Source organism: Aulonocara sp. 'chitande type north' Nkhata Bay, linkage group LG15, assembly GCF_057382095.1.
Source record: "Aulonocara sp. 'chitande type north' Nkhata Bay isolate Kocher_YH1m ecotype deep benthic linkage group LG15, A_spYH_male_GT1.1, whole genome shotgun sequence".
In the NCBI taxonomy this organism is placed as follows: domain Eukaryota; kingdom Metazoa; phylum Chordata; class Actinopteri; order Cichliformes; family Cichlidae; genus Aulonocara; species Aulonocara sp. 'chitande type north' Nkhata Bay.
This window is the reverse complement of record NC_141358.1, coordinates 13467298-13494592: the sequence shown is the minus strand read 5'-3', so window position 1 is coordinate 13494592 and position 27295 is coordinate 13467298. Positions and strand designations below refer to the sequence as shown.

Genomic DNA, 27295 nt, shown 5'->3' with positions numbered 1-27295 from the left:
CCTATTCAAATAGCCATAATTTGACAATACAGCCCTTCTCTGGCAGCTCTCCTCTCCAACCAGACCAGCACAAACAAATGCAGTCACTTCATATGTGAATGAGGGTAGTAGCTTCCCTGTGCAGGAGAAGAAATGCGAGCTCAGAATTCAGCTCGAGGCCAAAACGGTTACAGTGTCACCATCTGACATATTTTGCCAGCAGGCCCTCTTTTAACATATCCAGTTGTTGGCAAAGCTGGAATAGCAGTTGATTCAAGTTTTTCATTGTCTCAATGGATTCACTTTTAAAACAACCAATAGGATTTTTTTTTTTAATGAAATGCCAATGATTGGCCAAAGGTGAGCTATAGATGTCTCGTTTCCTATTGAGACCACTTAAATTATATTTTGTTGAAGTTATTATTGAATATTTGTCCAGTGAGAGCCAAAAATCTGAGTTTTAAGATGCTCAAAATATGGTTTGAGCAAAAAAATGGTGCCTTTATTGTATACCAGTGCTGTTAGTTTATGAGCAAAAATGCAAACATGCCTCACTCACACTTCTTTTGCATCATTTTTTTTTCTCCCATCTTAAGGTGCAAGGATAGCAGAGTACTCCCATCTGTATGACCAGGTGATGTTTAAAGATTCCTCCAGTCCAACCTCTGCTACCCCACATCACTCCCATCCAGGTCTGTCATCTTCTCCGTCCATGCCTGAGACCTCTCTGGAAGAGGACTGGCTCCACTCCACCTACAGCAACGGAGAGCTGGCCAGCTTTGTCTCCTCGTCTAGCGAGGTGGGAGAGGCTCGAGCATCTTCTACCCCTCAGCGCAGGCTTACTTCAGCCTGCTCCACCCCTTCTTTCTTCCCTCCATCTCCGACCAGTCCACCGGCACAGAGATGGAGCTCGTGCATTTCCGCGCCTATTGAGAAAGAAGAGCACGTGTACAGCTCCATTAAGAGACATCCTTCCTTTAATGCACCATCTTTGCCCGCAAAGTCCTCCCCTTCTGCTCAGTCAGTCAGTTCTACTGGCAGCCAACAGCAGGAGAAGTCTGGACTTAAATGTAACGGACTCGATGTAGATCGATCCACAAACAGACTTCATGGTCCAAGTCTAGGCCGAGCTGGCCGGCAAAGTAGCCTCCCAGAGCGGTCTACCCAGGGGCTTTCAGACCTCACTTTACACGATGGCCAAAAGGTGGTGGTCCTGAATCGGGCTTCTGCACTGAGCATACTCACCGCTACCCAGAACTACTTGGCCAACTTCAAGGACAATGGGGAAGATGACGATGACTATGTCGAAATCCGCTCAGAGGATGAGAGTGAACAACAGCGTGACAGGTTGTCGCAGAAGAACGGCAGCTCAGCCGCTCTTGCCGGTCAGAATCGGGGCGTTATCCAGTCTCAGAGTCTACCGTGCACCCCAATCCGCTCCTGCGACCCGCTGAGACCTTTGGACCACGAGCATTTGGAAAAATACCTGTGGAACGAGCCGCAGCAGAGCCAGCCCAACATCGTCCAGTCTCTGAGGGAGAAGTTTCAGTGTCTGAGCTCCAGCAGCTTTGCCTGAGGCTGTGTGTCAACTAAAAAGCCAAATCTATATCAACAAAGGGAACAATGCTGCTTGGCCTTGACTGCCCTACATCTTAAAACACAAAGAAATGTAAAGCAAATATAACACAACTCTCAGTGTAGATCAGCCATATTTGTAATGACATGTTAATGCCTTCGCCTTCTGTTACAGTGCTTTGAAGTTTAACATAATAGGTGACCATTAACGGTCAAAACGCCACATCAAAGCTTGCATGTAAGCTGCCTTAGCACTTCCGGAGATCGGGGTGGGTGGGTGAGGGGTCGCTAGAACAAAGCAAAGTTCTCAGTTGTCTGTAAAAGGAGTCCAGTGTGACTGAAAAGATTTTAATATTCAAACTCTTTGATTGCTTTTTGTGTTGAACCTTATAGACATAACTGGTGTCATATGAACTGTTGTACAGTAGTTCAGGATACTGACTGAAATGTACTCTCTTCTGTGCTCAAGGTCTTAGACTTAGACTCAAACATCTAGTGGACTTTGACAGATTGTGTCAGTAGTACCTCTTCAGTGGTGTTCTTAAGGTTAATTTTAACTGCACTTTCATCTCTAGTTAATATTTACCTATATAGGAGAGGTGGCCCAGATTCGTGGCTAGTTTTAAAAAAAAATTTGCTTACACTATCAAACCGTTCCAAACAAGCAGCTTTACAAATATACAGTTCAGATTCGCAGTCTTCACATGTGCTACTCAGGCTAGTTTTTCACCTTTAGGTGGCTAATACAAGACCCAATAGGTTAAGTATGACTAAACATAGACTTGTAAGTCTATTTGAAGTTATTGTACGTCACTCTGCCTACCACCTTTCTAGGGTATCGTGCTTTAAAAATTGAGAAGATGCTGATATTTTAGATGATCAATAAGAAATATAGGATTAAATATTTATTTTGAATCTGTGAGCAAATCGGAAATGTTTTTTACGTGTTAATGTCTGGGGCCATCCATCGTGCACAGCTTAAATGTTCATCTCAATAAATAAATTGTGCGTGTGTGTGGATTTTTTTTTTTTTTATATATTATAATTTAACCTTTGCTTTTAAGAGGGACCACAAAGGAAGGGATTAAGGAGATTTACTACAGTACTGTATATGGTGTAGTTTTTTTTTTTTTTTTTTTTTTTTTTTTTTTTTTTTAATTGATCATCATCTGTTTACCTAGTTTACGTCTTGGGGCACTCCCAACTGTCACACTACTGATATTACATCCTCACTCCCAGAAAGTCACCTCGACAATTCGTCAAGTTTTTTCTTTCCCATCAAAGCAAACCCAAGATTTATGCCACACTTGTTTAATTTCTGAATGTCCTATTTATTTGAAAGCATCCCTCTGTTACTGCCCCGTGTCACTATTACTGCGAGCCACCGACTGGTTGTAAATGAAAGAATATATTTATTGAAAGAGTTTTATTATTATTTAGGAGCTCACAAAATTTGTATCAAATACTGTGAATATTATCCGAAAATGTTTCTATCACGCACTGCTTGATAAATACTCACGAAAATGAAAACCACACAAACATTTAAAAAGCACAAGATCGTGGCCTGTTGTTCATGTCAGGAGAACTGCGTCAAACATAAGTTAGGAATATGAAGTATTTTTGTTCCATTGTACATTTTTGTCCTGTTTCACTGGTGGGGATTGTCAGTTTTCATTTACTTTTTTTTTTCTTTTTTTGCACTTTTTTTTTGTCCTTTTTTTTTTTTTTTACGTTGAATTTGTAAACACTTTGTAAAGATGTACATTTTAGGAATGTTATTCTTCTATGCCATAGGTATGCTTTTTAATGCTTTGTTTAAGTTAAGTCTACTGTATTTTTTTAACTGGCTAGATGTCGTGGCTCAACAAACTATGTTTGAGGTAATAAATACAGATTGAACTCACCTTTGCGTGTGTGGTTTTTTTTTTTTGGTTTTTTTTTTTCCCCTCTTGTTATCTCACCACACTGAATAATAGGACTCACAGCAGTCAGGAAGCTTTTCGTTGTGTACTATAGTTCTTATTAGCAGAAGAGCATGCATGTCATTTACTTAAGTAAAACTGTTTGCAATGGCAGAACACTTCCCAGCACTGAAAGGCACTTCCCGGCACTAATGGTATGACTTTCAAAATCCTACATCACCTCATTCTTAAGTTATTCCATTCACAAACTTATGTGTCCGCTCTTCCTGGCTAGTTGACGACAATACCCCAGTCAGCCTTTTATAGCTGAGCAGTCAAAACTAAGCCAAAATTCTAAAGTGTGTTTAAAACAATTTAATAATAATAATAAAAACTACACCCCATGAACCTTTCAGCTGAGCTCTGGACTTTGACTGCCTCATCTCAGCAACTTGCTTCTTTTCTTTTTCAGCCATTGTATTGTAGAGTTGCTGTTGTGTAGGGACCTGTGTCCTGCATAATTCAAGTTGGCAAAGCTTTAGCTGTCAGACAGATGGCCTCACATTTGACTCTAGAATGCTTTGTTACATAGAGGAGTTCATGGTCAACTCAGTGACTGCAAGATGTCAAGGCCCTGTGACTGCAAAACAAGCCCAAATCATCACCCTTCCACCGCATACTTGACTTTTGGTTTGAGGTATGTTCAAATGCAGCTTTGCAAATATAAACCATGCTGCCATCCTGGTTTTTTATTTATTTATTTATTTTATATAAAGTAGAGGCTTTTCTTTTTCTTCCAAACATGTCATACTTGTTCCCTCTTAATTCTTAAAGTAAGGGTGTACTTAGATTTCCACTCACTGCTTTCACTCTTCATTTTGGCTTAGTTTTTGATAAATAAAAATAACGGCATATGTCATGTTTTACAATTAATCTGAGGTTGTAGTTACCTAATTTTAAGATCTGCTAAGGACTAGATTATCCTGATATGTAAAACAGAATTTAAAGAGGGTGTACTTTCGTTTCATCATGACTTTGTAAATAAAAATATTTAATTCATTCGAAAATAAATGTGCTTGAAATGGAAATATCATCTCTAATATATTATTTCCAAGCAACTAATTTGTCTCGTCGCTAAGCATATTATGAAATTGTTGAGTATATGGAATTTGTGAGTGAAAGCAAATATAAAATTAATTCAAATAGTTTGGACTTTCTGTTGATGTACTGACCAAAAATAAATACAAACAAATATTCATCTTTCAATACAAAAATAAAGAAAATACCGCATGAAACTAACGAAAAAGAAATAGGATATTCATCCGCATAACAACAGTATCAACCGTAGCGTGCGCACAAACAGCTTTAGAGCTTCGGAAAAACCAAGAAGAAGAACTAGGGCGCGGCGCGGCTGTTTTAGGGCATGCTGGGAAATGACGTTTATAAGAAATGACTCAACAAAAACGTTGATTTGTAATTTAAAAAGGGAACGACATCACGTGAAAAAAATGTAAAACATTTAATAGCGAGTTCTACCACACAATTAAAAGCTCTCATACTGAAAAGATCGAGATTTTTAAGATATTTTCTTCTCGAACCTTCTTTCCAGTACCGGTTTACCCATAGTGCACTGCGCCGCTTCCTTTCTTCTTGGTTGTGCGGTGGTCCAAAAATGTCGCTATTAGATGGTCCGTTAAATGTGCTCGGCCAGAGGACAACTGGCCAATCTGTTCGCACTCAAAATGGTGAGTTTATGCGCTGCTTGACTTTGTAGGTCAGATAAAATTAGCGTTTCTGCTATGTGTTTATTATAACGGGCAAGAGAACGGTTTTATGCAACACACGTGTGGATCACGCTAATGCTAGCTAATGTTAACTTAGAGATTGTGCTTCCTGTCTATTACTAATATTATTAGTAGTATTATCATTATACTACAACACTGCAAATCTATTCTTTCTCAACTGCAGCACGTGTTGCAATTGTCTAATCCCATTTTAGTACCGTCCACTCGTACTACAATGAATGGAGGGTTATGCTAATGGGATAGAAAAACTCTGTCATGGTCTGAAGGTGTGGCGAGCTGAATGTGCGCCTCTCTGAATGAAATGACAGCATATCCCTCTGACTGAGGTCCGAAAGGTCAAAGGATGTGCCTAGTATCTTTAGATGCATTGAACTTTTTGCTTCACGCTCGCTAGTTACAGTTTCCTTTTTGCTTCTGCAGTTATGGCCGCTGCATCCATTGCCAACATCGTCAAGAGCTCGCTCGGACCCGTTGGCCTCGACAAGATGTTGGTGGACGATATCGGGGTCAGTATCACGTTTGTGTTCACTGGAGAAAAGAGGAATGAACGTCTCCAGAAACAAGATGGAATACATGCACGAGTTTTATTGACACTTAAACTATCATTCATGCTGCTGTTTCTTCTTCGTTATACTATCTTGTTGGACTTCCAACAGGTGTTGCTTAGAAAGTATTAAATCAACTTCAGATTGTGCAAAATGCAACAGCCAGACTTCTTACAAAAACCAATAAAACTGAACATATTACACCAGTCTCAGGAGCTTTACACTTGCTACCCAGTGCTTTAATAATTGATGTTTAGACTTTACATATTGAAAGCCTTTCATGGCCTGGAGAATATATACTCAAATTGCTGTTCCCACATTAACCAGTGCATAGGTTTAGATCACGAGGCAGAAACTATAATAACCACGTAAAAGCCATAGTTGCTTATCAGTCGTGTTTTGTGGTTGTTTCGACAGGACGTGACCATCACCAATGATGGAGCAACCATCCTGAAGCTGCTGGAAGTGGAGCACCCAGCTGCAAAGGTCCTGTGTGAACTGGCTGATCTGCAGGACAAGGAGGTCGGCGATGGGACAACATCTGTGGTGAGTAGCTACCACTAGCTCCACTGGTGTTTGTGAATGTTTTAGCAGCTAATTTGTTGGATTTTACATAATACAGAGCTTCAGAAACTGAATTGCAGCATCCTGTTTTAGTACTATGCATCTGCTTCTTATTACGGGTGTGTGGCTATGCTAACAGGAAAGAGAAACTGTCCATCATGATCTGAAAGGGTCGAGCAGCCTCATTTCTGCCACTCTTAAAGAAATGATGGTACAGTGCATGATCCGTATCTTTTGAGTTTTATTGTTGATAGAAAATTAAGCTTGTTCCCATATTTTAGCTCGCATTGTTTGCGTTGCTTTTTCTCAGGTAATTCTTGCTGCAGAGTTGCTCAAGAGTGCCGATGAGCTGGTGAAGCAGAAGATTCATCCCACATCAGTCATCAGTGGATACCGTCTGGCTTGCAAGTGAGATGATGTTAAATGTAAAATCATCCAAATAAGATCATTTAGGATCTGTTGCAGTTTTGTGATGCTCAAACTTGTCGTTATCTTTTAGAGAAGCAGTCCGCTACATTAATGAGAATCTCACTATTGGAACAGACGACCTGGGAAGAGAATGCTTAATCAACGCCGCTAAGACCTCCATGTCTTCCAAAATCATCGGCGTGTATCCTTTATTTGTTTGCAGGAAATCAGCAAAATTTACCAGTGTTTATATTTTGCATGTGCAGAAAGCTTTTCTCACTCTCTAAAGTAATTGCCTTGACCCAAGCCTTCAGTGATGCAGACTTCTTTGCTAACATGGTGGTGGATGCTGCCATGGCTGTGAAGTTTGTGGACAGCAAGGGGGTAGCTAAATATCCTATCAACTCAGTTAATGTGCTGAAAGCCCATGGCCGCAGTCAGAAGGAGAGTTTCTTGGTCAACGGGTATGCAGTGAACTGCACAGTCGGTTCACAAGGTAAGTCTGTCACAAAGCCTGAAATTCATGGATTTTAAGTGTAAAAAGTGAGGATGTTGGTGATTTCTTTTGATTAGACTCCCATTTAAATTTGCTGCTATGTCTTTCCTGATGGTGTATGCAGTGATACGCGTGGGAGACAGTAACCATGGCTAAGAGAAAGGTAGTCACAGCAGTTTGTGAACTGTGGCAAAGCCTCTTTTGGCCTGACAGTAGAATAGTTCAGGGACCGTTTTTCCCTTCAAACAGTTTTGTAACTGTTTTTATAATTAATTTTTATTGTCCTTTGGATTTTTAAAATGATATATTGTGTCACAGGCATGGTGAAGCGTGTCGTTAATGCCAAGATCGCTTGCCTGGACTTCAGCCTGCAGAAGACCAAAATGAAGATGGGTGTGCAAGTTATTATTAATGACCCAGAGAAGCTCGACCAGATCAGACAAAGGTGATTTTTGAACATTTTTTTTTCTTTTTCTTTAAACAGACACATTTTTAAGAATCATCCCATTAAATTTACTGTGTTGCTTCATCATTAGCTGACACAGTGATACGCGTGGGAGATATCATAAGCAGCCACATGTGAAGGCAGCAGCTCTTCCCTGAGATGCATGACTACTAATGTTGGCTGGACACTTTGTGCATAGCATGCCTTTATAAATATACTGTTTAAAGTGTTGCAGCTTATTGTGAAACTGATAACAAAGCTCAAAACAAAGGAAATGTGGAGGTAAAACTAAATATGTATTTTTGGTTGGTTGCAGGGAATCTGATATTACCAAGGAGAGGATCCAGAAGATTTTGGCATCAGGCGCAAATGTTATACTGACGACTGGTGGCATTGATGACATGTGTTTGAAGTATTTTGTGGATGTAGGAGCCATGGCTGTTAGACGAGTTTTGAAGAGGGACCTCAAACGCATCGCAAAGGCAACAGGAGGTAAGAAAGAAGTAAGCTGCAGTTTGTGTCGATTGGCATTTACTGCTTTTAATATTCACGTATGCATTTAGATGCGTCTGTCACACACTTAAATTTAGAGTTTCCACCAGCAAATATTCATGTTTGACCTTGTGTGTGTTTGTCCATTCATAGCCACCATCTGCCCTTCTCTGACCAATCTGGAAGGAGAGGAGACGTTTGAGGCCACTATGCTTGGCCAAGCTGAGGAGGTTGTGCAGGAGCGCGTCTGTGATGACGAGCTCATCCTTGTCAAAAAGTAAGAAATAAGAACTAGCAGCTGCTTGAGTAGTGGTGAGTTGCAGTTGCATGAGTATAAAGGATTTAATTAAGTGCACTTCTTCTACAGCTTTGGCAAAAGTTGAGGGTTTTCCCTTGTACAATAATTGTCCACATAAGACCCCTCCTTTTTTTTGTTTTTGTTAATTAAAGGCTGATGTCGTATTGTCGTCACCCTGCCAGGTGCGTGGCATAGTCACCCAAATTAGTAAATGCAGTAATTTGAGTAAAACAGTAATGCAGGATTTTGAAATTGATTCCATTGGTGTATCTACTCAAAATCTGAGTTTGTCTCAGTGACTTTTCTAAAAATAGCTTAGATTTTGCTGGGAGGCTGAGGAGCAGCACTGGCAGCTTCCAGTTTTTCGTTTTTGTTTTTTTTATCCCGGCAGTTAGCTTTGAAAAAGTCAGGACTGTGTGATGTTTACAGATGAGACAACTATGTGTTTGCATGCATTGTTTTTGAGTGATTATGAATAATACAAAGCCATTTGGAATAGGCTCACATTTTTCTGATAAAAATTGGAAGTAATTGAATGGCATGGTCAGTTTGAATGAGCCATATATTTTCAAGTTTAGCATTAATTGGTTTAGAGCCTCAATACTGCTAGGGTATTGGGTTTCTCTGTTTATTCTGATACTGCGTGTTGGCCCAGTTTAACTTGAATGAGTTGCTGTAGGTTTGTAAACCATTGTATGACAACTGGAAACAAATTGATTGCATTCATAGCACAGCATATGGTGGACGTGGACCAAAAAACAAACAAACAAAAAAAAATATATCAGTCAAATGCCAAGAAATATGGCTAAGAGATGAGTTGAGAGCCTCAGAAGTTATTTCAGAGATAGTGACTTCCAGAATGAGTCTGTAACTGATGTCAGATGCCTTATGCAAGATTTTGTAACCTACTTCATGTTACATTAACATGAAATGTGAGGATTCAGTGAGGACTACAGTTTCCTTGAATTTCCTTGAATACCCAGGGAAAGTTTACAGACCTAAAGGACGGGTTTGGCTCGTCTTCTTGTCTCTAAAAACAAAGTTTGTTGCAGGGGATCAAGTTCTAGTTTTGGATTTGATAATTTTGTATTTGATTTTAAAGTCCTTTTGTTTCTACACCTAGAGTTGATTCTCATTCTGATCACTATATTTCCTGACTTTCTTTCCCCTCAGTACCAAAGCACGCACATCAGCCTCCATCATTTTGCGTGGAGCTAATGACTTCATGTGTGACGAGATGGAACGTTCACTGCATGATGCTCTCTGTGTGGTCAAGAGGGTGCTGGAGTCAAAGTCTGTAGTGCCCGGAGGAGGTGCTGTGGAGGCAGCCCTGTCAATTTATCTGGAGAACTATGCTACCAGCATGGTGAGCTAGCAGCTGCTGGGAATCTGCGGTTGATGCTTTTTATTTATTTTTTTTAATTAAAGTAAATTGTGCTCATCAATTTGCTTCAATCTCTTTAGGGTTCCAGAGAGCAGCTGGCTATTGCAGAGTTTGCTCGATCTCTCCTCGTCATCCCCAAGACGCTGGCTGTGAACGCAGCACAGGACTCAACTGACCTGGTGGCCAAGCTGCGGGCCTTCCACAATGAGGCTCAGGTTAACCCTGAACGCAAGAATCTCAAGTGGTGAGTCTTACCTCAGCTGCAAGTTTGTTTATTAGGCATTTCCATTCAGTTAGTCCTTAAACGAGCACACTACTAACATGTAATTACACTGTCAGTGGTTTGTCTCTGGTTCCTTCTCAGTCAGTTTTGATCCTAAAGTTAATCTGCTGTTAGATTTTCCTATTTTGTCTTTAAACTGTTTAAATATGCCAGATTTTTTAGATTTTTTTTTTTTTTTTAGACAGAACTGTATGAAAGTAAGATTTTATTTTGAAGTTAATCTGTCTTGGACGCTAAGTGAATTTGCATATTTTGGATTCCTTGTCCTTTAGGATTGGTCTGGACTTGGTGAATGGCAAACCCAGAGATAACCGTCAGGCCGGTGTGTACGAACCCACGATGGTTAAGACAAAGAGCCTCAAGTTTGCCACTGAAGCTGCCATCACAATCCTCCGCATCGATGACCTTATCAAACTGTTCCCAGAGCCGAAGGAGGGCGGGCATTCGTACCAGGAAGCTGTGGAGTCTGGATCACTGCAGGGTTAAGAGGCTCCAAATTGGTCCCAATAGATTCAACTTCTGTATTTATACTCGAGAAGCTCTCCGTGGCTGTTGCTCTAGTGTAGGCTGTGCACGTTGCCTGTTTACTGTTCTCCCACTCCCTCTGCCTTGGAGCTCTGTCTTCTAGAAGAACTGTAAGCGATTGCTTTTTTTTTTTTTTTTGGACACTTAATAAAGCTCAGATGGTTGTAAATGAGTGCTGGAGTAGTCCCTTCATAATAACTTTCAAACACATTCAAGTTTATAAATCTTTAATTTCTCAGATTACAGGAAAAATATCTGCAGACATGCCCAAGTACAGGAAGCATGAGGTTTAAGAAGGCAAGCATACTTATGGCACTTTTCTGTTTGAAGGCTAATGCCTACGCAATTTGAGAAGGTCCCTTGAATTCCACATGGGAAGATACTGGAATGTTCAGGTTTTTAGAGCAAGCGTATTTAAAATCCTATAAGATTAGGAATAAATTACATTCTTCAGAGACAGTAACATGTTTGTCCATACTTGGTACTAAAAACTATCTTTTACAGAGTTAGTGTTAAACCTTATTTGCCTGTATAAGTAACTGATAGCAGCTGGTTTTTAAATGGAACGGTATTAGTTGTCTGCTTGACAACTATTGAATGTAATATGGGCTCTGTCATATTACCAGCATTGTTATATTTAAGCTGGTATTACACATTAGCCATCAGTATATGCTAGAGTTACATATTTGTACTGACAAGACTTCTATCATTAATTCACAAAATTCAAAAGCTAAAACCTGAGGACAGTTGAGTTTAAAATGAAGATCACAGTGAAAATTACAGCACACACTCAGTTTTGCCTCAAGTGTTGTGATGTAAAGATGATAAGTAAACTTTCTATTGCGTATTAACCCTGTTGTATAAACAATGATTTTCAGTAGCCATTAAAAAAAATAAGATGAGATCAAGTGCAATATATTAAACAGCACAGAGGTACATGTCTCAGACTCTTTCTACACACATGGCGATACCCATTCCTCCACCAATGCAGAGAGATGCGATTCCCTTACGCCCTCCGGTCCTCTGGAGAGCATGCAGCAAGGTCACCAGCACTCTGCAGCCAGACATGCCAATAGGATGGCCCAGAGAAATGGCACCACCGCTCACATTTACCTGAAGAAAAAGGGACAGGGATGATTAACATCACTTACTCTTTAAGGCTGATTCTAACCAGATGAAAGATGGTATACTGTAATTGCAGCTATTGCACAATTACAGTATACCATTAAAAACTTTAAAAAGTAAGTAAACTTACTTTTTAATGTTTTTTGTATAATTATGTGTTTGTATCTGTAGCGCAGCATACCGATCCCATGGATGATTAATATATCTTTTCTTGCCATGAGCTGAAACCACTGCAGAAACTTTGAGGGATCACAGCACAGCAGGCTTGAGTCAAAATCAATTTCCAATTCATATGGTCTTTTCTTACAAAAAACATACAAAAAAACCCCCCAAAACAAAACATACAAAAAACAGTAATACTGTTAAGAATCACCTTTTCTTCATTCAGGCCAAGCTCTTTGACCACAGCAACTGACTGTGCAGCAAATGCTTCATTGATCTCAAATAAGTCGACCTGGTCCAGCTGCCAGCCTGCTTTCTCAACCTGGGAGGAAATGAAAGTTGTAAGTAGTAAAAGATATATAAATAAAATTCCTATTATCATATTTTAATCGCTGCAAAATTCTCACCGCTTTCCTAATGGCTGGTATTGGTCCCGTTCCCATGATAGAAGGGTCGAGACCAGCTTGAGCCCAGGATACAATTCTGGCCATTGGTTTTATGCCACGCCGCGCAGCCTCTGATTGGCTCATCAGGACAGTTGCTGCTGCTCCATCATTTATACCTATGAAGAGATAAAAGCAGGTTTCAAAATATCAGTGTAATTCTGCTCCAACCTGCTGGCAGATATCTCAGTGTAAGTGGTGGTTCACGAATAACCCTGGAACCTGAAGCATTTCCTGCGGTGACAGTGCCGCTGCTGTCCTTGACGAAGCAGGGTTTGAGTTTTGACATGCTGTCCATGTTGCTACCATGCCGAGGAAACTCATCAACCTTCACCTCCACTGGACCTGAAGGTCAGAGAAACATGTTTGCACTTTATGCATCATCATAACTATCGTATAGAACTGTGGATTAGAAACCTACCTTTTCTGGATGGCACCATGATGGGGACAATCTCCTGATCAAAGTACCTCGCCTTCTGTGCAGCTTCTGTTCTGCTCTGAGACTTGACAGCAAACCTGTCCTGTTCCTCCCGACTGACACCCCACTGCTTTGCAACATTCTCAGCTGATAAAAGAAGAATCAAACAAGAAGTAATGAGTGATACAATGCAGCATACAACCACCGGCTGCTGTGTGAAAACAGATCCACATCCTAACCCGTGATTCCCATGTGGTAGCAGTGGAAGATGTCCGTCAGGCCGTCTGCCACCATGGAATCCTGCAGGGAGGCATCGCCCATCTTCACTCCTGCTCTCATATGCACTGTATGAGGAGCCTGAGTATACAAAGAAGAAAACAAGCAGATTGTTTCTTATGCTGAGATTCTACCTGTTTACACAGGTTCACAGGTGAAATAGTGAATTGGTAAGCTTGACTGGCCACTTTGTTAGGTACACCTACTCAACTGCTTTTAGCACAAATAATCAACCTATAACATGGGAGTACATTCAGCTTCATTTTAGAAAAGTGCTTTGAGTAAAAAAGCGGTATATACCAGTCAAGTAGATATCACAAGTTCAAATTGAACAATTTGTCATACTGTACAAGTATACATACTGTCATACTTTCACAATAAACTTTAAAAATCTCTAAACAATCTGATCGGTTTCCATTTTCATATCTTTCTTCCTCATTCATTACCTACCCTGCTCATACTCTCCATGCCTCCTGCCACCACCACAGTGGACTCTCCAGTCAGGATGGACTGAGCTCCCAGGCACACAGCCTTTAGCCCAGAGCCACACACCATCTGGCAGCTCCAGGCCGGGACAGGGTAGGGGATACCTGCTCCAACACTGGCTTTACGTGTTGGATTCTGCCCATGACCTCAAAGAGAGAGAAGCAAAAATGTAATTATAGAAGGCTCATGACTGGCTGGAAGTATTGCCAAACATGTCAAATCTTTGATGTTCAGTAGATATTCCCAAATCTGCCTTCCTTTTATCTTAGTTTGTTCAACAGTTTCTACCTGCTGTTAGGACATGTCCCATGATAACCTCAGAAACCTCATCTGGTTTCACCCCAGCCCGCTTCAGGACATCCTTGATCACTGCTGAACACAGGTCATGTAGAGGCACCGTAGACAAAGCACCGTTCAAGGACCCTTCATAAAAATGGAAAGTTCGTTTTACGAAGAAGTAAAGAACTCCAAAATGTTTTTATTTACACGGTGAGTCATTCTGGTAACAGTTTTAGGCCAGTAAGGTATATTTAAGTCTATTCAAAATAGAATATAGGAATGTTTTCAGACAATCTGACAATTTCAGCCCCTGAAAAGTCCAGCCAGCTTTCCAAAAGTCAAAACATATTTAATTTAAACGCTTAAAACCAGATCAAGACAATGCAGATGAAAAAACTACCAGTTATTAATTCCAATTCAATTCTATATCAAAGTTAGAGTTGCAAAATCAAGACTTTTTATTTAGTTTATATCTGCAGAGAATAAAATAATACACATAGTAAAATTTGGTAAATGACTGAATTTAATGCCAAATTTAAAAATAATCACATCCTGGTAAGAAATCACGCCCATCTTGCTCCACACAGCGTGCACGTTGTAGGTAGCCAATGGTAGCAGTCTCGTGCTCCGTGGCACTATGACCAGTGAACCAATCAGTGACAGCAAAACACTAGACATAAGAGCGAGCCAATAGCAGGTCTGCATGACTTGGCGTGAACTGAAGGACACGATCCAATTAAGGAAATTAAAAAAAATGTCAAGCAAAAGCTGCTAGTGCTAATATAAATAGTACAGGATATACGCAGTATGCTATACACAAAACAAGCTAGCAACGAAAAACGTATTAACAACAGAAATCAGTACAGCTATCTGTCTGCATCAGTAAGCCGCATTACAGCAACGTTGGGCGAGCTCCGCTTAATGAATATTTTTACTTATTGTGGTTTAGGCTTTACCAATCGGCGTCCGGGCGGCAGAAACGATGACGACACTGTCGGTGCTCATGTTGACAAGCAGGTGTTTGAAGCTGGAGTCCTCGCTCAGAGTGCTGGTTCCTGTCTGCACACTCGCTCTGCGCTGTTGACAGTGCGTGGACGTCTGTTTTTCTACAAATGTAACTGAGAAGGGGGCGGGGAGCCACAGCGCCACCATATGGTTGGGAGGATAAATGTTTATTCATAAAAAATACCTTTATCCACCTTGGATGTTTTGTGGAGTCTATTTAATATTTTATTTATATTTACAGTCCATTGGATTATTGCCATGTTAAGCTTGCACTTAAATTTATAAGCACTTTAACACCCCATGTTTTACCTTTTTCTACTTCTTAGCATGACCCAATTTTAACCAATTGATGCCTGACATTTACATTGTATAACAGAGTTTTTAATCTTATTTTCATAAGGCACATAATGAGTTTTATTGGTTCTTAAACATTTTTAAAAAGAGCTGCTTAAATTTTTTCAAGCTCAAAAACCTTTGTTTTGTGGTAATAAGACAAGTCATGGGAAAATGCTGCTTTGTCACAGGTTGTAAGATAAATTACACAAGTCCTTTTACATGTTTATGTCTCCTCTGACTCATCCGATTATAAGGCTACATGAAATAATGAGTTTCCACATTTAATTTAGTTAATAATAGGTTTCACACCATAGTATTAAAAATCTTTATTGGTATTTGGTCAGTACATGAAAAGGACTGAAGTCAGAATAATATGAACATCGCATATGAACTACTCACATTTCAACAGAAATTTTTTTTTTTAACCGAATGGGTCTTTTTTGCCAATGAAAAATTAAAATTGCACTAAAAAAAAAAAGAAAAAAAACACAGGTCAACATCTAAAAATGACCTTGAATATAGCGAAGCTACTGTAATTCAGTGATTTTACTGACTTTTGACAATGACTTACACCAGATGCCTGATTTCAGTGTCAAGAGCTAAAAGAAGAACAGCCTAGACGTGCTCAAATAAACATCAGAATCAAACATCCACGCAATTTAAATCTAACATTAAACCATTCCTGTTATATCCCCGTGTAGCAACACAAATGTGACAGAGGCATCACGATGGGCAGGGAGAGAAGAGTGAAAACAAAACATCTTGGACAGCAGTGCTGTGTTAAAGACTATGCATTTGTTGCTATGTCTGTATACGGTATAAAAAAAAGAAAGAAAAACAAACAAACAGATAATACATGTCAAAGTACACTACAAAACTGCACCATCGCTTGTCCCGGTGTCCAGGCCGTTCTGAGCGTGCCGTGACCCAGCAGTCCTGCTGCCCTTGGTCACCAGGGCAGCCTTGTCCTCATGGGGGTCGGTGGTGGAGTCTGTGTCATTCGAGTGCTGAGTCAATGATGTCTCGCTGCCTGTCGGAGAGTCCACGCTCTCGTACCCCGCACTCAGCTGGCTACCGAAACCCACAGGTCCTCCAACTCTGCCAGCAGCAGTCTGACTCCCTGTCACTTCCTCTGAGTGGTTGGAGAGTTTGGTCTCAGCTTCGCCAGGGCTTGAAACCATGGGGGACATGGGAAAGTCTTCCTCTGTGCTGCTGACCTCTCGGTACAGGCTGGGTGTAGTGGTCTCGCTCCTCTGGGATGAGCTGCCATTGCTTGGACCATTGAAGACCCTTCCGTAGTCTTTGCCCATTGTTTCAGAGGGTGCGCCGGCCTGCCCGGGCTGAGCGGATTGTTCCGCACATGAGCTGGAGGCAGTGGGTGAAGTCCTACTGGGTCCTGCTCCAGCTGAGGACCCCTGAGACTGGGAGAGCTGCTGACGGGTCTCTTTCAGCTGCTGCTGCAGGACGAGGATGGTGCTCTGCATGCCTTCCACCTCCTCATCTAGCTGGATGATAAAGTCATTCAACTCTGGGATCGACAATTCAGGAACAGACAAAGAACAAAGTCAGAAATGAACACAAATGTCACAGGATTAATGGCGCAAATATGAGATACGGTCACAGTTGGCCAGGCTGTAGGGTATAGATGCAACGTTCTCACCGTCTTGGCTGCTCTTAAGCTCCTCGCTGTACTTCTTCTGGAGGGCCAACTCAGCCTCCAATTGGGCAATGCGTCCCTGGGACAGCTGCCGACCCAGCTCCTGGTTTTCCTGAATCAGCATTCGACACTTGGCCATCAGTTTCTTCCCTGTTTGGCTGTAAGGGAAACAAGTCTCACATCACACGGTGAACCAGGAGACAAACAACAGGCAAAGAGGTCCCATTGATCTGACCCACTTTGCGATTTGCCAAGGGTCAAAAGAAACTCTTCAACCTGGTTGTCCGTAAATTGATCTAACCAAAACACAAATGTCATTAAATCTTTCAGACTTCAAAACAACATCAGGAACCCACTGACACAAATCTGTCCTGTACAAACACATATCAAAATCCATGGAAAAAACACTTTTTTCTGCAAGTGAAATTAAAAGTTGAATGATGTGTATTGAAAATGGTCCCCACTTTCCTGAAACTCAAAAACAGTGTTACACTTTAACTGTATGTTGAAGAAAGGTGGGCATTTTGGTATCGATTCGGTCACTAGCAAACTTTCAATTTTAAATAATCTTGCTACATCACTGGGTGTGAGGAACAAGCACAATGAAAAAAATGTAACATAGCAGTGTGATATTAGGGTGACCCAGGACATTTTAAATACCAACCTTTAGCTATGAGTAGCAAAAAGCAAATGTGCACTGCAAAACCAGGCACAGGTTTTCTGTAACCACTTGAAATACACAGAAAGTAAGTGCTTCAACAGTAAACTCAAATAGCTTCAGGTGCTGCTTTCTCAACATTACAAAAGGTCAAGAAACAGGGCAACAGTCCAGCACACCATTTTACATTAGTAGGTATTGTGGTTGTTCTTTTAAAAAGGTCTTAATCAAGAAGCCAAAGATAACTGACTTCATGTAATGCTTTAAACCATTTTTCCCACCATGCATTTGGTCTATAAATAAAGACGTTATATAGTCAGAAGACACTAAAATAGTAACATAATATTAAAGTAAGCAAAGTGATGATGGTAGCTTCAAAGTACCTCACAACCCTGATCAAGAACAAATGTTATTTATAATTATAATATATGATTATGTATTTACATCAGTATCATTTACTGGAACCCTCCTCCATTCTTACTCATAACCATTACTGCCTCTGCAGGAGGAAATGTGTTTTAAGATGTTCAGATTTCATCATTTAGTGTGAGAGCAGAGTAAAAATTGTTGTTGTTATTTGTTTTGTTTTTTTAAAGACAAAAAGTAAAACAGACCCCATGAGGGATTCACAGCGTGAACAGTGCTAAGAGCTGTGCTACACAGGTGAGAAAGGAAAATATAATCATCTATTTGTGTAAATGGCTGAGGGAAAGATTGTTTGGTCAATCACAAAAATACACAGAAATACAATCAATACAATCTCATAAACTCATAACAGGACTTCTTGAAGACATCTTTAGTCACAAATTGAAAACAGGACTTCGTGCACCTACAGCAGTGTGTTTGGTAGGAGAAATTAAGCAAAGCTTAATTCGGCATTAAATCCCATGTGAATATTTTTACACAAGTATTCAGGGAAGGCCAATCATGCTTCTTAGCTCACACACACTGCAGTAAGTGCTTGTTTCAGAGAAACAAAATCAAATTAAATACCAATAAAAATAAACAAGTCACAAAATAAAACAAGTAAATACACTCTACCGTGTGCAGGCCCATGCTCAAAGACACAGGCGAATGGACCCTCATGCCTGAACCATAGTCCTTGATGGACCGAGGATCTGGCTCCGCTCACAGTCTTAATGTCATTTCTAGTGGCTCTTCCCCCAAAGTCTTACTTTTAAATCCTAGAAACTTTCCTCATATTACTGGAATGTATCTAGACTGTCCAAACAGTCTCTGCATTTCTCAGCAGGTCTTTGTGTGGTCTATTCCACTGTTAATGTCTTTTTAACCCAAGTATGGGAATCGTCTTTAAAATGTTCAATTGCCGTTTTAGGCTAGGGATCCTCCCTGCCTGACTCAACCTCCATATTACCTCCACCATAACCCCCCTATTTAATAAGCGAACTGTCTGGTTTGAGCGGCGGGGGCAGGGAGGCCATATCCACGTCGGGAAGCGAGTGACCACCTCTTCAGGAACAGTCCGGACTCCTTCAGGCCCTTGGACGGTGAGGGGAACTCGAGGGGAGAGAGCTGAAACACAAGTGTCACCTGACCATACTGTCTTTTCTCTTTAGGTTATGTGATATGTAGCTGGCACAGTGCAAGAGTACAAAAACAGTTTGGGGTTTGTTTGGTTTTTTTGGGAGTGACTGGCTTTCTGTAAAGTCTGAATCTCGTGGTGAGTACAGCACTTTGTCAGCCTTCCCCCCCACCATTGTTCCTGCATGTCTGCAGTGAGAGTGAGGGTGGGGGGCGTGAGGAAGTCTTGACTTTTCTGTTTTGTTTTGTTTTTTGAGGGGGATTATTTTGATTGTCTTTACCTATCAGGTGTAAATTTCCAGGCACTCAGTTCATTTTGGGCCTGCTCCAGTTTGTCTTTAGTCTGTTCCAGTTCAGCCTTCATTTTGAGGAAAAACAAGTTGATGGACGGGTCCACCATGGACGACCGCAGTTGGGCCACGCTCGGCTGCTGGACTTGCTTGAGGTACTGGATCTGCGTCTGCAGGATACAACAAACACATGTCAGTGGCAGGAACAGATAAACAAGTGTTTTATCATGGTTCAAGAGAACATTCTTGAGTTTGGCTCCGATCTCCAGTAGCCGTGTTTTTCCCTCTTAAAAAATAAACAAAATGTATAAAATTGGAAATCGCAATCTTCTGATGTGGACTCAAACAATTTAAGCATATTGCCTTCCATCTACAAAGTTTTCAAGACAAAATCTCTAAGTGAACAATTACTTCCAATTATTTGACAGCTGCCTTTCCAGGCCCGGGGAGATCAGACTGGTCCAAAAAAACCCCCCCAAAAAATAAAAAAAACTCACCTGCCAAAGTTATGAAGACATCAACCATTTTTTGTTGGGGGTTTTTTTTGTGTGTGTCTCAAACACATTTAGCTTAAAATTCTGGCATTTCTGTTCAAAACTGTGTCCCCATGCTTTCCATTTCAATGTGACTGCAGGGTTTCCAAGTTTAAAGCCTGTGCGTTGAGCTCACCTCAGCTGCACTTTAAGAATGGCATGTGCTACCATAAAGCAGCTGTTTGATCCACTGAGCTGTCAATCTGGCAAGAGCAAAGGATGCCTTGGCTTGAAATAATTTACTTTTAGCCTCTTTTCCATGATCATGACAGTTTACTAAGGAACGCTCTCTGCTGGAGTGTTGCAAATTATTCAATTCATTGAAATTTAGTAAAAAAGTTAAATTATTTTGCACTTTGAAAACTTGTATTATCAAATTTAGAATATAGGATAATAATTACTCAGTTTTGACTTGTTTAATAGCAAACTGTAACATCATTACTTATTCACAAAGTTACCCATGTTCTTATCCGTGAAATCTTAATGAAAAAAAGATCACTTAAACGTTATGTTAGAAGGGCTCAATATTCCTATAAGAAATAAGAACTCAAACTGTGGGACAAATAGAAACTGAATTCTATTCAGTCATGTCAAGCGTAATCAAAATGAGAGGAATAAATACATACTGTGCACTCTTGCATTTCCTGCTCCTTGGTGGCAAGTCGCATGACCAAGATGTTTTCCCTCCGCGCGGACTCCTGCTGCTGCTGCTTGAGCTTTTCCTCCGACTCCTTCAGCCCTGGAACGTCATTGGCTGAGACGATAAAAGCGGTGCAGAAATGCAAAACATATCAGATTAATTCCTTTCACTGACTGCCACAGACAGCAGCACCAGGCAAAAACATGGTGATTGTTGAGATGCTGACAAGGTTAAATCATAACCATGTCTTATAGCAGGTGTACTTACAACATAGCTCCGCATATTTTGCCTCCAAGACCTGGACATAGGCTTCATGCTGTTTCCACCTGTGATGGGCAGAGCATGTTTTAGCTGCTCATCCAAAACAAAAACACCAAATTCCCCCTACCACATTATTAATCACCAATAGCAGAGCTGTTACCTACCTTGCACACAACTCTTCTCTGGTCAGAGTCTTCATGTCCGATTCACTAAAGCGAACCTGTGTGAACGAAAACCCAAGCACTGGTTACATAAAGAAACCCATTAGAATATTTGGAGGGTGGTGGGCAGGGTCGTGACACATAACAAATTACAAGGGGTACATTAGAATAAGAAAAGAAACTCACTTTCTTGGGTAGAGGCTCCTCGTTGGTCATTGTGAACGCTGTAAGTAAAAAGGCGACAGGAGATCAGCAGTAATTACAGCTTGGGCTCGTGTGCTTGAAGGACTGCATCATGTTTTAACGCGATGGCTATCAACACGCAGTACAATGTACAGCAACTCTGCTAACTCGGTACAAAAGCGGTGCCTTTCAGCTAATAGATGACCCTGATGGCGTGTGAGGAACACATTAACTATCCCGCAAAACTAAATCAAAGTTAATATAATAGCAGTTTATAAGCGCAGCCGAGCCTTGTGTTAGCTCGTGTGACAAGCAGCAGCAGCAACGGACCGCGAGAAATGGAAAATATGCTAACCAAGGTTAACACCAGGCTGCTAATAAGGTTTAGCTGTTTCCGTTAGCAAACTAACTACACGTAACGAAACAGCAGTACCGAGCTTCACTATTTCCCTATGTCCAGCCTGGCAGCATACAAGTCTTGGCTCTATTTTCCGCTCCTTGTTATCACAAAATGGCGGTGAAGGAAATGACTCCCTCCCTAGCACTCCTTTTCCTGAAACTAGCGGGTTCTGGGTTGCAGATATCGGGCCTTCAGCCATCAAAAAAAGCACTTACCAGATCAGTTTCTTTCGATGTTTCTCGGTCCTCTTGGCGTCAGGGGTTCTTTATGAAACGAGAACCTGCGACTTGGTTAAAATTTATGGGGAAGTTATTTGTAGTCGTCTCGCTTCGGCGTGGTCAACAGCATCTTCCTCGCGGTCGACTAAACAGAATGGCTGTAGCTGGGCGCTGCGCCGCACTTGCCTTACTGCAGAGTTCTAGCACAGATGGAGGGAAAGAGCGAGAACTCTCACTCCGCAGCGATTTTAAGATCAAAAAATGTACCCCTCAAATAACAGTAAACAGTAGATATTTTTTATATGATTTTGATGAATTCATGCCCGCATTACTATTTTTATTGTATTATTTTTAGCCTTAGTTTGTATGAATGCATGTTTTTAAGTCATTAACTAATGTATTTATGTTAACAAATGTATTTAAATATATACACAGCACAAAGCTCTCCCTTTTGTACTATTGGTAGGAGTAGTTTGAAGAAATATTTTTAATTATTATGAGTCTTCATAAACCTAATTATTTGAATTAATTCATTAAATAAATCTAGAGTAGAGAAAGCCTTAGTGTACCTTGACATTAGTCTTTGGTGCATCATCGACTGTGAGTTGTACCGAAACTTGTTTAGGCTACTGAATAAAGAAGTGGTTCTTTTTAGGATCTTGAAATGTAGACTTAATCAAAAATAACTCGAAATTGTGAGATAATAAGCCATATTTTCTTTTTTATTTCAGTTGCAGAAATAACTTCCTGTTGTTCCATGAAGTTGACACTTCTGGTGGATGCTAGAATTGCTCTCAGTTTAGTGTCCACCACAAGTGATTATGTGTTCCGAATTCAAACCTGAGGGTTTTCCCTTTTAAGCAAGCGTTGTTTGCTTCTTAGTGCGCCATTTGTCTTAATATAGACGATCTCCGCCATTGCCTCCACTGTTGCGGGGGAACGTTCACGTGACTCTCTGCTGTTATTTTTTTAATTTTTTTAATTATGCTTGTAGACAGTAATAAGAACTACTCCTTTAAATATATGCTTTGTTTTGCAATAAATAAACAGAGTGAACAGATTTACAATAAATTAAACGGATTAGAATAAAAAATATCTAAAGGGAGGAGTTGCAAAATAATACAGAAGGTAAGGAGCTTTTTTATTATTATTATTCCAGAGTATCGGGATGCGTTTTTAATACAGTCTCTCTCATCTGCCAAGTGTCTCTAATAATGTGTATCGTTGTCACATGTAGCCGTTGACTCTGTGTTTATCTAATTCCCGGACACCCCCACAGCATAGATGTAATGGTACGGTCGCCTCCTCTGTCAACTTGAAATTGCACATTTCAAGGGCAGTTGTAATCAGCGTGTGTATTCCTTCATTCTGTCTATTGAACAGCATTAGGAACATGCTTTGCAGAGCTGGACAAATACGTAGGTAAGATTGTTGTCACATTGTTGAGCATTTGGTGCGTGTACTGCGCTCAAAGTGCATACGGAATGGGGGCTCTTGACTTCTGCTAGCAGCAGTTGTTCTTGAACGTGACAGTTGCTTATTGAGAGCTAGCACGTAGCTAACCGAAATGCTAACTGGCAGCTCAGCTAGGTTAGCTTATGGCGCACTAAATACAGGTTTTTGTTTATTAAACTCGTAATCATGCTGTTATGAACTCGTGCATGAAGTTATGAACCGAATGTCTTAATATTGAGCCAGTATCATATGTTCAATGAACTAATATGTAGATGGCTGTGCTTCAAGAGCTGCGTAAATCTAGTATCAACAACAGTCATTTAGGTCAGTTGCTTAAGTAAGCTAAAACTAACTGAAAATCCTACCTCTGATACCCTGCAGGGAAGTAATTTGGTACGGCTTAGTTGCACAGCCTTGTCAATTGCTCCTTAGCAAATTACTAGTTGATTAGGAAACTAAAGTTTTAAAAGTAGTTCTGTTTGGTATATCTCAATTTCTGTTGGAATGTATCCCTAAATAACTGAATAACAGTTTTCTTGCTGATGTCATGACATTTTCATGATGTCATGCCTTATTTCATGCTGTATTTATTCATTATTTGTTTTCAGGTGTGCAGCCAGCCTCAGCCACACTATTAGCAAGGTAGCTGCATCGAGGCAGAAGCATACTCTCCCTGACCTGACATACGACTATGGTGCCCTGGAGCCCTACGTCAGTGCAGAGATCATGCAGCTGCACCACAGCAAGCACCATGCTACATATGTCAACAACCTAAATGTTACAGAAGAGAAGTATCAGGAGGCACTTGCAAAGGGTATGGGCAGAGTCGCATGATATTTCACTTCGCTTGAACTCTATTTGAAAATGAAGACTTTAAAAGTAGTTGTCTATATGAAGTTGTAATTAAGATTCTGATACATACATTAGTTTTTTTTTTCCTTAAAGATTTTTCCCCAAAACATAAATGTGTAAGAGTTTGACAGAAGCTGTATGTTGTGTATTTTTGACTTACATTTTTAGGAGACGTGACAACACAGGTTGCTCTCCAGCCTGCTCTCAAGTTTAATGGAGGCGGCCACATTAACCACACCATCTTCTGGACAAATCTCTCTCCAAATGGTGGAGGCGAACCACAAGGTAAGACAGAGAAATTTACAAAAATTGAAACAGGGTTTTGTATTTTGTTTGTTTTTCTACTCGGGAGTGGATATTGAACTTAAAACCAACAGGAGACCACAAAATGTCTCTGTTAGATACATGAGTATTTATGTAACTGTTAACTAGCAGAGTTGCCTGAGCAACTTGGTAACTTGCTTGTCTGTCAAGGATTATAGTTTCCTTCCCCCTAGTGGTATGAAACTGTATATGACCAGACTAAAACTATTCATAGCCAGTTAACATATCATCTTGTCTGTCTTTAATCAGATCACTTCTCTGAGACATGACTCTTATTGAATGTGCAACTTCATTTTATGACGTGTTAAAGTTGATTAATATGGTTGCAGAGTTTGTTTGTTTTTTATTGTTGCATAATGACTGAAAATTGCACCATTTCCTAATTGGCTTAAAGCTCAGTTTTGTTAATATGGAAATTGAATAGTACTCATGGCCACTGGTCAAATTTCATGACAGTTGGGGGAATGGTTGCATCATCACTTGGATGCAACGTTTCTTTCACTGAAAACACTCCAGCCAAGACATTTGTGTTGTGCCATTTCACAGAAGCATACACATCTGTTTGACAACTTTGTAGGAGAGCTAATGGAGGCAATCAAACGGGACTTTGGCTCCTTTCAGAAGATGAAAGAGAAGATGTCTGCTGTTACGGTGGCTGTGCAGGGCTCAGGCTGGGGGTGGCTTGGCTTTGACAAGGACAGTGGAAGACTTCGCATTGCTGCCTGTGCTAACCAGGATCCTTTGCAGGGGACAACAGGTCAGTTGGACTTTCTGTGATTTGGTGCTATATAAATAAAACTAAATTGAATGAATGCGACTTGACCTTCTAACTGCAACATGGCCTATTTATATTAATTTTTTCCTTTTTTTTTTTTTTTTTTTTTTTTGGCGCTTAGGTCTCATTCCCCTGCTTGGTATTGATGTATGGGAGCATGCTTACTACCTTCAATACAAGAATGTGCGACCTGACTATGTGAAAGCTATCTGGAGTGTAGTCAACTGGGAGAACGTGAGTGAGCGTCTTCAGATGGCCAGAAAGTAGAAGCTGATGCACAGCAACCACTAAGACTTGGATCAAAGGGTAGTTGCCTGCATTAAATCAGACTTATGACAGTTCAAATCTTCAGAAGGTAACTGGCATTTAAACTGTCTTTAAATTTTTTTTTTTTTTTTTTTTTGGTACATATATTGTACGTGGAAAAGCTGAAGCTAGCGGGCAAGTACTGTTTATCTCTGGTCTGTTCTCAACTGCCAGTAATTTTGAAAGCGCACAATAATGGACAACTTTAACATCAAAGCTGGCTTTTGCCATTCTCACATCTTATGAGTGACATACTAGGTGTAAGATAACATGAGTGCATATTCTTATAGCTGTCTCAGTCAAGTTAAGCCACACTAAAATCGGACAATGTTATTGCAGTCCTTGTATTTGCTGTATGATAATAAAAAGCAGAAATTGTAATAAAACGGTTGTAAAAGCTTGATTCTTCTTTCTTTCCTTTTTTCATTACTTGTAAGATTCTAAAATTTCACTTTTTCCCCCTCTAAGCTATAAGAGAAGCTGGAGTTAAAAATGCAGTTTTAAACTTTATTTAGTTTAAATCCTCATGGCCCCATTATAGGGCAGTGTTGAATACTGGTCACTGAAGCTCATGTTTTCAAATGCATTTTAGCTCAATTGGTGTTAAAAGATGGATGTCAACATTGGGTGGTTGTTGTTGTTGTCGTCGTCGTCTAGCACTTTAGAGTTTCACCCAAGATGAGTTCAGTCCAATCAAGATTTAAATCCAGGCAGGAAATGTATAATAAGCACATGAATGGGGAGGCATTAAGTACCTTGATTTCTTAACAAAGGTCCTATAAACCTCACGATTCTGTCAAGCTGAAAAACTTTAGGTTTTATGCCTACATCTGGTCATAGTGCTACTATTTACAATGTTGCCAGAAGAGGGCAGTGTTCCCTTAACATTTGTGCTTAGGCTCCTGCTGTGTATACAGGACTGTGCAAACTAATTTACAAAGTTTTGGTTCAATGAAACTGGACAAGATGACGACTACCTGAAATTCATGTGTGTAGGGGGCAAACAAAAACAAAGCCACCTGCTGTTGATGGAAATTTCATCAGAAATGATCTCAGTGGAAGGGTGGCTTTTCATGGGGAGAAAAGACTGAGGTAAACCAAATTACACAAGAATCAAGACCTGTACAACAGTAAGTGTCTACAGCCATCTGTAAAACACAGTGGAGACTCTATCATGGTTGGCGCTTCAATTCAGCCAATGATGTTGGAGATCTTATCAAGACTCACAGAATTATAAATGCAGAAAAGTGCCAACAGATTTTGATCAAACCATACACTACTACCTGGAAGGCATCTGATTGGCAATGGCTTCATTGTTCAGGATGACAATGATCCCAAACGCACTACCAATAAAGTAAAAGCATAGCTGGATAGGAAAACACAATGAATCACTATCAGTCATGCATTGGCCTCCCCAGAGCACAGACCTCAACATTATTGACACTAACAGAACAAAAGGCAGCCAGCATCCAAAGAAGAGCTTTTCCTTCAAAAGTCTGGAGAAGGAAAAAGAAATGACAAGAAAACATGGTGAAGAGAGTTCAGACCACTTTAAAGACTAAAGGTGAACACACCAAATATGAACTTTTAATAGAATTGAAACTCTGTTCTTGCTTTATATACAATAAAATCGCACTCATTTCCTATTTCACAAACAAAATTTAAAGAAAAATACTGTTATTATTATTATTACCCACTGGTGTAGCATGAGTTTAACGTACCGTTGCATGGACTATAACTTCAACAGCAGACTTACAGGGTTTTGTAACAGATTATGTACTAAAGCAAGGAGGATTTGGATTCGTCAGAG

General features: G+C 40.3%; 5 protein-coding genes and 1 non-coding gene across 9 annotated transcripts in view; 4 read left to right on the top strand and 2 right to left on the bottom strand.

The window, feature by feature from the left end:
• LOC147312727 (pleckstrin homology domain-containing family G member 1) overlaps window positions 1-3852 on the top strand; it is a 61095-nt gene extending 57243 nt beyond the window's left edge. Inside the window, exon 17 of one of the 3 annotated variants that reach the window (XM_086264314.1) lies at window positions 576-3852. In XM_086264314.1, the coding sequence (XP_086120440.1) occupies window positions 576-1555 (980 nt within the window). In that variant the 3' untranslated portion in view covers window positions 1556-3852. The remainder of the gene's footprint in view (window positions 1-575) is intronic. The other 2 variants (XM_086264315.1, XM_086264316.1) reach the window with 2 other exon arrangements.
• A 1047-nt stretch (window positions 3853-4899) lies between these two features.
• Window positions 4900-10872, top strand: tcp1 (t-complex 1). The gene is made up of 12 exons (XM_086264317.1): window positions 4900-5200; window positions 5681-5766; window positions 6223-6351; window positions 6680-6777; window positions 6869-6979; window positions 7092-7273; window positions 7592-7718; window positions 8035-8210; window positions 8364-8487; window positions 9682-9874; window positions 9973-10136; window positions 10448-10872. The coding sequence occupies exons 1-12, from the start codon at window positions 5128-5130 to the stop codon at window positions 10659-10661; spliced, it is 1677 nt and encodes a 558-aa protein (XP_086120443.1). The 5' UTR covers window positions 4900-5127; the 3' UTR covers window positions 10662-10872.
• On the top strand, window positions 5442-5579 carry LOC147312726 (small nucleolar RNA SNORA29). The gene has a single exon (XR_015125236.1). It is a non-coding gene; the product is annotated as a small nucleolar RNA SNORA29 (small nucleolar RNA).
• A 38-nt stretch (window positions 10873-10910) lies between the features above and the next one.
• On the bottom strand, window positions 10911-14996 carry acat2 (acetyl-CoA acetyltransferase 2). Of its 2 annotated transcripts, XM_086264319.1 has the most exons (9): window positions 14846-14996; window positions 13899-14033; window positions 13575-13756; window positions 13088-13205; window positions 12852-12995; window positions 12653-12775; window positions 12395-12549; window positions 12199-12309; window positions 10911-11813 (listed from the first exon to the last, which is right to left on the bottom strand). In XM_086264319.1, exons 1-9 carry the CDS (start codon window positions 14892-14894, stop codon window positions 11643-11645), a joined length of 1188 nt encoding a protein of 395 aa, XP_086120445.1. In that variant the 5' UTR covers window positions 14895-14996; the 3' UTR covers window positions 10911-11642. The 2 variants fall into 2 exon arrangements, with proteins under 2 accessions (XP_086120445.1, XP_086120444.1); XM_086264318.1 differs by lacking the exon at window positions 10911-11813 and having other exon boundaries at window positions 11956-12309.
• A 545-nt stretch (window positions 14997-15541) lies between these two features.
• Window positions 15542-21954, bottom strand: wtap (WT1 associated protein). Its single transcript, XM_086264310.1, has 8 exons — window positions 21771-21954; window positions 21159-21196; window positions 20976-21031; window positions 20818-20876; window positions 20537-20664; window positions 19369-19547; window positions 16891-17045; window positions 15542-16758 (listed from the first exon to the last, which is right to left on the bottom strand). The coding sequence occupies exons 2-8, from the start codon at window positions 21186-21188 to the stop codon at window positions 16100-16102; spliced, it is 1266 nt and encodes a 421-aa protein (XP_086120436.1). The 5' UTR covers window positions 21189-21196; window positions 21771-21954; the 3' UTR covers window positions 15542-16099.
• A 1089-nt stretch (window positions 21955-23043) lies between these two features.
• sod2 (superoxide dismutase 2, mitochondrial) lies at window positions 23044-25888 on the top strand. The gene is made up of 5 exons (XM_086264311.1): window positions 23044-23195; window positions 23837-24042; window positions 24249-24365; window positions 24982-25161; window positions 25301-25888. Exons 1-5 carry the CDS (start codon window positions 23167-23169, stop codon window positions 25444-25446), a joined length of 678 nt encoding a protein of 225 aa, XP_086120437.1. The 5' UTR covers window positions 23044-23166; the 3' UTR covers window positions 25447-25888.
• Window positions 25889-27295: the final 1407 nt, after the last annotated feature.

Excerpts from the sequence above, each read along its gene's own strand:
- tcp1 (XM_086264317.1), top strand. The coding sequence starts at position 5,128 with ATGTCGCTATTAGATGGTCCGTTAAATGTGCTCGGCCAGAGGACAACT. Across the intron at positions 7,274-7,591 it reads CTGCACAGTCGGTTCACAAG|GCATGGTGAAGCGTGTCGTT; the intron begins GTAAGTCTGTCA and ends ATTGTGTCACAG. Across the intron at positions 9,875-9,972 it reads AGAACTATGCTACCAGCATG|GGTTCCAGAGAGCAGCTGGC; the intron begins GTGAGCTAGCAG and ends CAATCTCTTTAG.
- acat2 (XM_086264318.1), bottom strand. The coding sequence starts at position 14,894 with ATGAGCACCGACAGTGTCGTCATCGTTTCTGCCGCCCGGACGCCGATT. Across the intron at positions 13,206-13,574 it reads GCATGGAGAGTATGAGCAGG|GCTCCTCATACAGTGCATAT; the intron begins GTAGGTAATGAA and ends TTGTATACTCAG. Across the intron at positions 12,550-12,652 it reads CACCGCAGGAAATGCTTCAG|GTATAAATGATGGAGCAGCA; the intron begins GTTCCAGGGTTA and ends ATCTCTTCATAG.
- wtap (XM_086264310.1), bottom strand. The coding sequence starts at position 21,188 with ATGACCAACGAGGAGCCTCTACCCAAGAAA. Across the intron at positions 21,032-21,158 it reads AGGAGCCTCTACCCAAGAAA|GTTCGCTTTAGTGAATCGGA; the intron begins GTGAGTTTCTTT and ends TCGTTCACACAG. Across the intron at positions 20,665-20,817 it reads AAAATATGCGGAGCTATGTT|CCAATGACGTTCCAGGGCTG; the intron begins GTAAGTACACCT and ends TTATCGTCTCAG.
- sod2 (XM_086264311.1), top strand. The coding sequence starts at position 23,167 with ATGCTTTGCAGAGCTGGACAAATACGTAG. Across the intron at positions 23,196-23,836 it reads AGAGCTGGACAAATACGTAG|GTGTGCAGCCAGCCTCAGCC; the intron begins GTAAGATTGTTG and ends ATTTGTTTTCAG. Across the intron at positions 24,043-24,248 it reads TCAGGAGGCACTTGCAAAGG|GAGACGTGACAACACAGGTT; the intron begins GTATGGGCAGAG and ends TTACATTTTTAG.